Source organism: Schistocerca gregaria, chromosome 2 (genome assembly GCF_023897955.1).
Source record: "Schistocerca gregaria isolate iqSchGreg1 chromosome 2, iqSchGreg1.2, whole genome shotgun sequence".
Lineage (NCBI taxonomy): Eukaryota > Metazoa > Arthropoda > Insecta > Orthoptera > Acrididae > Schistocerca > Schistocerca gregaria.
Window position 1 is genome coordinate 762,047,273 of NC_064921.1, and position 10,363 is coordinate 762,057,635.

The 10,363-nt window shown below is 39.3% G+C and overlaps 1 protein-coding gene across 2 annotated transcripts in view; it reads right to left on the reverse strand.

Moving 5' to 3' along the window:
* Positions 1–4,192, reverse strand: part of LOC126334975 (protein archease-like) — a 116,636-nt gene extending 112,444 nt beyond the window's left edge. Inside the window, exon 1 of one of the 2 annotated variants that reach the window (XM_049997766.1) lies at positions 3,811–4,192. In XM_049997766.1, coding sequence (XP_049853723.1) covers positions 3,811–3,862 — 52 coding nt within the window. In that variant the 5' untranslated portion in view covers positions 3,863–4,192. Of the gene's footprint in view, positions 1–3,491 lie in introns of both variants that reach the window. The other variant, XM_049997767.1, reaches the window with a different exon arrangement.
* Positions 4,193–10,363: the final 6,171 nt, after the last annotated feature.

Here is a 10,363-nt window from a genome sequence, read left to right on the forward strand (position 1 = left end):
TGTGTAGTCCCCGCCTGGAGATCTGAATGGGGGCTATTTGACCTCCGGAATATTTTATCCAAGAGAATGCCATTATCATTTAACCATACAGTGAAGCTGCATGCCCCTGGGAATAATTATGGCTTATAGTTTCCCCTTGCTTTCAGCCGTTTGCAGTACCAGCACAGGAAGGCTGTTTTGGTTAGTGTTACAAGTCAACCATCCAGACTGTCTACTGAAAAGGCTGCTGCCCCTCTTCAGGAACCACATGTTTGTCTGGCCTCTCAACAGATACCCCTCCATTGTGGTTGCACCTACAGTACGGCTATCTGTATCGTTGAGGCATGCAAGCCTTCCCACCAACGGCAAGGTCCATGGTTCATTGGGGGGGGGGGGGGGGGGGGGGGGGGGGGTTATTTCATGAATGACGATATTTCTTTTGACAAACTACGTACACAGTATGAATCATACGTACATATAATATGGGGATAATAAAGATACATAAAATAAGTAATTATAAAATGGGACAACTAGAATGTGAAGAACTGCGCACATTGGGCAACAAAAAAACTTTCAAATTAGGCATTCCATTTGAAAAGCTACAAATCACACAAGAATCAGAATTCTGGCCAGAAAACATAAGAGTATGTCGATTTCGTTTCCCAAGACGATCAATGTAAGAGGGAGCAGAGCTCAATTAAACTAAGAACAAAACCAGAAGAGCAAGGAATAAAAGCAGTCTTGTGGAATACAGAGGGAGTAAAATGTGCTCTTCACCTAACACCAAGAGACATTCTGCAAAACTCAGATCTGGCAATTCTAACAAAAACCTTCCTGATAGACAGCAGGCAACATAAAGATTTCTACGATCATCACCTAGTGGCAAAGAAGGGAGAAAGAGGACAACCCATGGAAGGAATATCTAACCTACTGAAACCCTGGATGACCAACACCAAAAAAAATCATAAAACAAGAAAATAGTATGCTAGTAGAAGCAGCAAACATAAACATAACTGCAGCCTATTTTAAACTGCACACAAATGTTGTATAAATAATTGACGAAATAGTCACGCTCATCAAACAATGCGACAGCAAACCCACCATTATTGCAAGCGATCTCAACTGCAGAACAGACTCAGAAAACTATAAAACAAAACTAGTCATTGAAACCTTAGAAGAAGATGGTTTCATCCTACTTAACGACAGACAGATACCTACATACATATGCCACAATGGGAAAAGCACCATTGATATCGCATTAACAAGGGGAGAAATAGAAGGAAGTATTCAACCAAATGGCATGACTCCATTACTCCTATACAAAAGCACATTCCAATGAAGATAAAAATAAATATCATCACTTTACTGCCAGCAAGAAAGACCCACCAAATCACACAAAGAAAAGATGATATAGAAAAATTAACAAACCAGCAAGAACAATTAACACAAATAGAAACTGTAATAGAGGAAGGAGACATGAAAAAGCAACAGACCAAATAGAAGACCTCCTAAAAAACTCAGTGATACAAACAAACCCAAAAACAAGGATAGCAAAAAGATGGTTTGATGCTGAATGCTACAGCAAAAGGAACACTGTTCTAGGAACGCTCCACAGATTAAGAAACCAGCACGACGAGGAAACATACAAACATTACGCAGAAGAGAGGAGAATCCACAAAAAACTAATAGAAGAGAAGAAAAAAGAATAAATAGAAAGAGAGGCAAAAAGAGAAGTAGATGAAGCAGCGAAAGACCCATCCATAGCAGCAAGACCAAGAAAAATGTCTCATACACCAAATATAGACACAAAGGAATGGGAAGACCGCTTCAGTAAGATACTGAACAAACGAGGACTTAAAACACCCCCAAAGAACGAGAAACAACACCAAAGTAAGGAAAAAGACAATATATGGGAACCTCTAAATGAAGAAGATGTGGAAGAAGTAATAAAAGCACTGAAGAACAAAAAAGCACCAGGACCCAAAAACATATATAATGAACATATAAAAGATGCAAAAGAGGCCCTCCAACACATATGGACCAAACTATTTGACAAATGATTGGAACTTGGAAGAATTCTGGAGACACTCGACAATAAAATTTCTCTACAAAGGTAGGGGAGACCCAATGGACCCAAAGAAGTACAGAGGCATAGCCCTAGAAAAAACTCAATTCAAGATGTTTTCAAAGATAATTACACAAAAAAATCCAAGCCTCTGCGGACAGTCATCTCCCAGAACGACAAATAGGTTTCAGATCTTCTTCTAAACAACATCGCCAAAGCGCTACAAAAGAAACAAATGTTCTACACAGTGTTCATAGGCTTTACCAAAGCCTTAGACCTACTGGAAAGAGCTCTCTCAGTCCGAAAACTGGAAAACACAATGGGAGAAGATAGTGTATGGGCAAGAATAATCAGGTCAATCCTCAAATACAACTTAGTCACAATATCAGACAACCTCTCTTTTTCGAACCCCGTTCTGCAATCGAACAGAGTCTTACAGGGTGACCCAATGAGCCCTTTGCTGTACATTCTTGCCACTGAAGAAGTACTCCAAATTGGAGAAAGTGAAGAAGATGTATATGTATATGTGTATGCATACGCTGACGACATAGCCGTAAGTACAACAGATATACAGAAGCTGCAGAGAATCATTGAAAAAATAGACAAATGGTGCAGTGAACACGAACTATACATAAGCATAACAAAGACAGAAATGGTAATTTTCACCCACTAAGGCGGAAATCAGCATCAGAGGACAAAAAGTAAATATCTCATCAGACTTTAAATACCTAGGAGTGACACTGCAACCAACAGCCAAATGCTTCACAAAACATACAACAGAACGTGCAGCCAAAGCAATAATAGCAATACAGGACATCAAAAACATCCGCCTACTCAGTCTAGAAACAGCCATGAAATTATTCAACACAAAAATCTTGCCAATCATGGCCTATGAGATGGAGGTTATATGGGACCACCTGACAGGAAAAAAAATCTAGAAACAATAGAAAAGGTAAAATCGACTTATCTAAAAAGATCACTAGGTCTCTCAAAGACAACAAGATCTAGACTAGTGTAGCTGTTACCGAGAGAGACGTTCCTAATTGAAGACATCAGACTTCGATATATGCTGCCACACACCAGGGTTTCCAGAAAGCAACTGAATATCATGGAGGACAAACGAGGAAAAATTATGGCCCGAGTTCTATGGCACCGAAGCAATGACGAACCGCACATGAACAGCAGCAAAGTTCGAACAGCGACATGTAACTAGATTTCCTATTCACGGCTTTCATCATCTAATCTGCAGAAACAAAACATATGTATGTGAACTGTGTAACGAAGCCTGTGAACGATAACACATAGAACTGTGCAATAAAAGAGCGAAATCGATAAATGAATATGTAAATGTAAAATGTTAAGCAAAGTAACTGTACATGGCTATTTGGCTGCAATTTATTAGATAAAATAAGTAATTGCAATACAAATACAACAATCTGGTACTCACGCAACACAACACGTATTCTGAAGGCAAGTGCCTCCTGCATCAAGGCATGCCTCTACGGCGATTTTCAAGGGCTGCCATCACAGACGACATACAAATACATATGTGGTTTACGATAAAGATGCTTGTGCATGACACTCTTCCCAGCGCAAAACATGTCATAACATGTTTATATTTACCTCCTATTAGTAACACTTCAAAATTGAAACAATAACAAGCAGCCAAATCCACACTGCATCTGCATTGTCAGTATAAATAGAAATGCTGTTACACACCAGCCACAGACGACTGATCATTTTCGGACACAATGGTCTTCACTCACATTCATATTTCACAGGCGGCAGCTTTAAATCCTCCTCCGTAAATTCCTCCATGGCTTTTGTATTGTGTTACATATAACCATGCAACATTGACAGCGACACTTCAAAATACACAGATAATAGATACATTTAACCTTATCAACGCAAAGATACTAATCACATTCTTAGAGAAAAGTTTAGCGCCCATAGGCATGTATTACTTGCACGCACGTTAACTTCACAACCTGTTGGGTATGACGAGCAACATGTGGAAGTAGCCTGCTTGCACACTGTCATGTGCATGTTACGAAAGCTGAAAGGCGCTTTAACTTTCTTAAACCAGGTTTCCACAGGCATGAATTCCTTACAAGTGCATACCTCCACCTCCTTTTGGATACGTACCGTAACTCAACGAATATGTTGAGAAACTCAATTTGCACACAGTCATGCCAACTTACACTTAAGATACGAAAGTTAAAAAGTGCTCTAATTTATTGCACGATGGCGCTACTCCCAGCATTTCCCACGAGCTTCGGCAGCGACCAGTAGATTCGTTCGACAGCACAGGTAATCGTTTGCGTATGCACGTAAAAGCTAGGGTCATGCCAAAATAAACTGGTTAGTCTACAACTATGTAAATTAATCTTTTCTCAAGTAACAAAATGCTCATCAGTGCTGTGATATAAATATCATTCGAACAGTCAACAAGTTCTTATTATTACTAATCTATCATAAAGTAACATGCCATGGTTTGAAGCGATGAAATTGATAAAAATAATTGTAACTGAAAGAGCGAACTTGCTGAGATTCGTATTACTGCAGAACAGCTAGTAATGTAAATGTGTTTTTTTTCTAATAATGATCATAAATTTTTGCTTTAGTCATTGAGTGTAAATAACACAGTGTATTGGAAACTTATTCATGGCTATAGAGATTTCAAACTAATCTTGACCATCATTAAAATCCTACCTAAATATAACAATGTACGAATTGGAGTGATGTTTGAGTAATTAGTGTTCTGCACAGTAGCACAGACTTTGGTTACAAAATTAAGTACTGTACCAGTAAAACAAACATATAATTACAGCACTTAGGATCTGTCATAACCTTGCCTAACTCTATAAACAAAACCAAAGCTGAACTGTGGAGACAAAAACCTCACTTTCCGATGATTCTTCAGTGTATTGTTAATAACATGAAAATTTAGAAATATTGCTGTTCGGAATGCAATACTTCTATTGCAGAGACTGCAGTTGCCAGATATTTCGTCGTTCAGTTCCACAAATACGGCTCAAAAAGATTTCAAATTTGATTTTACTCATTTGAAAATGACTTCTAATTCAAACATAGTCCTTGGAAGATAACTCCCTCCCTAGCGTATTGGAAGTTCCCAAACGATTTTTATGAGATGCTGATTTCCATATGCAGCGTTTGTGGGTACTTTTTTCCTTCGTCAACGCCACTATAGGCACTTAAGCTAAGATCTGCTCAATTCCCATACAAATAATTTCACTTGTCATCACCCCAAAAGACACGTGAGTACCATTTACAAGTTTGGCGTGTGGAAACACTAATCTTAATTTAAGTGTAGCAGTGGAATGATGCACATGTAAGAAATTCAGGCTTTGGAAACTTGACTTACACAATATTGCTTCGTCCACCATCACCTACAATATTTTTTATCCCGTTGCAATCATAACAATTTCTTGCTTCAGTCACTGAGAGTAAATACTATGATGAAACTGAAAATTATTTGTGACTTTAGAGGTTTTAAACTAGTATTGACCCTCATTAAAATACTATGTAAACTGATCACAGATTGCTGAAGGAGCCACCCTTATGTGACAACATATATTCTAAGTTTGAGGTTGAAAATGGTGTTAAACAGACCATAACCTAGAGGAACCCTGGGAAAACAGACTGGGATTCCTATAGGAAAGACATAAACTCAAGCTTACCTAGAGTCAGAACTTCGATAAGGAATCCAGTAGATTCTGGGGGGATGGCAGCCATTACGACCTCACATTTAGAAGACTGTCTTATCACCAAGAAGTGCACAAACAGGAATGTCCTTGGTGGAACAACAATCTGGAAGAGTGCACGAAGCAGGTGAGAAATCTCTTCAGCCTTGCAAAAAACAAAAAGAACAATGGCCAAAATATCGAGACACCCTTTTCAAATACAAACTTGTGATTAAGCAAGCAAAGTTATCTTCCTCTAGGCTATTCTGTGAGGAAATGTGAAAGGTATAGCTACTTACACTAGACTTCATAAAATCCTCACTAGAATACTAACTAATCCAATATGTACTGCATGGACGAAGGATGGTGAGTATACAAGGACAGTGAATGAGATGCTGGACGTGATCCTCAAGACTCACTTCCCTCAATGCAAGCTGCCAGAGAACACAGGTCAGGAGTGAGTCAATGAAGACACCATTTTACAGGTAATCAAAGGGAAAACAGGGAATCTGCCAGAGAATGTGTTGATTTAAAAAAAAAAAAACCAGTGGGTAGTGAGAATATTTCAATTGCTCAGTCACCCGACCCAGAAAGCATCTTTCCAGCTGTGCTACAACACCAGGAGAGGATGTAATTCGATTCCTTTGTAGATTGCGTAGAGTCAGACCAGCAACAGCAATCATTCCTAATGCTTGGAGGACAGAGAAGGTTGCTTTCATTCTGAAGCCATGAAGAGCTGATAATACCAAGACCAATGGTATGAGATCAACCAATCTGTCTGCCTTTCTTTTAAAGACATTAAACAACTTGGTTTATGTGCACATTAGGGAGAAGATGTTAACTGTGATTCCTCTGAATGTAAACCAACATACATATCACCCAGGTGAAGCATGTGAAATAACACTTCACCAGCTTGTAGGGAAAGTGGGAAAAGTTTTGCACCTTCAGGAAATAGCTCTCTGCTTCTTCCTGGATGTCTAGGGAGACTTTAGTAATATGACATTTGGAACTGCGGTTAGAGCTACTGAAGAGCATGGCACAGAGACCACCATATGCAGATGGATTTAGGCCATGCTAAGTAGAAGAAAGGTAGGACCCACCACGATGAATGAAAAAATCTCTATCAACACTACCAGGGAGTGTCCACATGGAGGGCGTCTTGAAACTACTACTGTGGAAGCTATTGGTGAATGAAGTCATTGAAGAGTTCAGTACTAGAGGATACTTTTGCCTAGGATACAAAGATGATTTGGCCATAATAATACTTGACAAATTTACTAGTACTGTCAGAACGATGGCACAATATGCATTAGACACTGTATCAAAGTGGTGCAGAAAACAGCATCTTAGGGTCAGTCCCAAGACACCTGTTGCAGTACCATTTATGGGGAACCAAATCTAACACAAATATTGGAATCTGAAACTCTTCAGTGAAACTCTACCAGTAAAGAGGAAAGCAACAGGATAAAGCTGCTGTGGATCCCTGCTCACTGAGTCATTAGTGGCAGTGAACAAGCTGATAGACTGGCCAATACAGGTGTGACGACTCCATTTATTTGGCCAGAACCTATCCTAATTGTCACAAGGTGATGGTAAAATCAAAACTATGTAGCTGAATTGGGATGCAACATGTGCTTGTAGAGTATTGTACTACAGTCCAAAAACAAATGCATGGAAAGTTAATGGTGCCAAAGCCATATAATTCTGAATCTGAACAGGAAACAGTTCCAATTCATGTAAGTATTAATGACTGATCATGGGAACTGTAAGGAACACGCATACACAATGGATGTAGAGGAAGAAACCCCTAAGGGTAGTGTATGTGGTGAGGAGAATATAGCCACACCACATTTAATCCTCCAGACTGCAGCTCTGGAGGGCAAATGATACATAATATTCTTATTGATAGGGCATGAAGAAATAATTTCTAATAAGGAACCAGGGGAGGGTCTCCCACTCCTTCTTCAGGGCATAACTTGGCTTTAGTAGAATTAAAGGGAGAAAAAGGCACAATAAACTCAGTTTCAGTGCAGGCAATAGTCATCTAAGATCACTGTTTTTTTTGTCATCCTGCAGAAACCAAATCAAATGGTTACAACATTGAGTACTTTACTGGTAAAACAAGTGTGTATTTACAGCACCTGTGACTTATCAGAACCTTGATTAACTCTGAAAATAGAAAGAAAGCTGCAATGTCGAGGTAAAAACCTTACATTCTGGTGTACCTTCAGAGTATTGTTGATAACATGTAACTGATAGATAATGCTCTTCATAATACAATACATATACTGCAGTGAATCCAGTAACCAGATATTTCAATGTAACTTGTGCAAGGGCTATCTGGAAAGTAACAGACGTTTTGAAATAGAAATTAACAACATAGAAAATACTAATTTTATTACATACCTTGTAAAGATACACTCCTATGCTATTTTTATACATAATCACCATTCAAATTGAGACACTTATAATACTGTGGCACAATTGTCTCAATATCGTCTCTGTAAAAATCTGCCACTTCTGATTGCAACCACTCCTTTATATCAGCATAAAGTTTGGCATTAATATCAAAGCATTGTGTAGCAAGCTATGTCTTCATAGCTGGAAAGACGTGGCAGTCACTCAGCAACAAATCTGGGCAGCATCGTGGATAATCGAACATTTTCCATCCAGACGCCTGTAGAAGCTCACGGGTACGATTAATTCTTTGTGGACGTGCATTGTTGAGAAAAAATAAGACTTTTGCGCTAAGGTTTCCCCAACTTTTGTTTTGTATCGCACGCCTTATCTTTGTCAGTGTTTCACAATTCCTTTCTGAGTTAATCATTGTGCCACGTTCATGGAAATCAACAAACATCACTCCCTTAATGTCCCCAAACACAATAGCCATGAGGTTTCTTAATGAAAGCATTTGAAAATATTTCCTTGGATGGTTGGGAGAATTTGTGTATCCCCATTCCATTGACTGCCTCTTTTTGTTTTTCAACTGACATGCTTCACCCTAGTCTCCCCCACAGTTACGATACGATCGATAACTTTGTTACCATTTTGCTCGTAATGTCCAGGAAAGTCAGTGCCGCAGCTGGTTTGTTTTTATGGGAAGCCACCTAGCACAAAATTTGTGGTAACCAAGCTTCTCCACTACAATTTCATGCACCAAACTCTATGCAATTAGGAAAAAATGTTGCAAAAGTTTCGAAATCGTGAAATAACGATTTTCACGAATTTTGTTCTTCATTTTCATCACCAGTTCATCAGTCACTAGGCTACACTCGTCACTGCAGTCCTCATCTTGAAGACTGGTAGCGCCATCTTTAAAATCAAGGCACCATTGTCTCACTCGGCTTTCACTCATTATCTTTTTCCATACACATCACAAAGGTAACAATAAACTTCAGTTGGTTTGCAACTTATTGCCAACAAAAAAACCACAGAATACACCTCACAAGTGTCTGAATTTTATCATGCAACACACATTTTAACACATCATAGAAGGCAAAGTAGCAGAGACACAGACCACATGCTACCATCGCTGGATGCGTACTGAGTATAGGAAGGTTATGAGACTCTAGCCCCAACTACGGCCTCGATAGACCAAACGTGTGTTACTTTCTGGATAGCCCTTATAATTAAATGCAAAATTGCACAGCATCTCACACATATATACATATTTGTTAGACATTTGTATAGTGTCACAAATACGGTTCAAAAAGATTCCAAAATTGATTTTACACACTGAAAAATAATTTTAGAACGAAAAATCGTCCTCGGCAGATAACTCCCTTATTAGGGACTTGGATGTTCCCAGATGATTCTTATGAGATACCCATTTCCATACCAGACATTTGTAGTTCCATTTTACTTCAGCGACATTTATATAATCTCTACAGCAAAAAGCAGTACAACTGCCATAGAAATAATTTCAGCTGTCATCATCTTAAAAATCATGTAAGTAGCATTTCCAAATTCGGCTTGTCGAAACGCTATCTTGCACGTAATGTACTGGTGGGGACATGCACTTGTAAGAAATTCATCCATATGGAAACCTGCCTTAAAGCTGTATTCCCAAGGTCGACGATAAGCTGCGCAAGCTTCCCACCTCTGCCACACTAGGCAGACAATGGGCCTCTGGAAACACCATACTTGCTCATGGCCCTGTGTGATAAGTCCATTTAAGCACCTGGGAGTGGGCTCACTTGCATATGTATGGCTGTAGTCATATTTATGCAAGAACTGCAACAACTTCTGGCTACTAAGAGTGTGGCTGTTAGCCATTTAAGCAATGAGCAGCAAGCAGCCAGAACCTACCCAGAGAAAAATTTTCTGACACACCCACACTGCTAAGTTTGCGCATCAGTACACCTGTATGAGACGTTTGGGAGGATGGGGGTTGGGTGAGAAGGGACATTGTCAACGTAACTAATTTTATCGTTGTTGTTGTGGTCTTCAGTCCTGAGACTGGTTTGATGCAGCTCTCCATGCTACTCTATCATGTGCAAGCTTCTTCATCTCCCAGTACCTACTGCAAACTACATCCTTCTGAATCTGCTTAGTGTATTCATCTCTTGGTCCCCCTCTACGATTTTTACCCTCTATGCTGCCCTCCAATACTAAA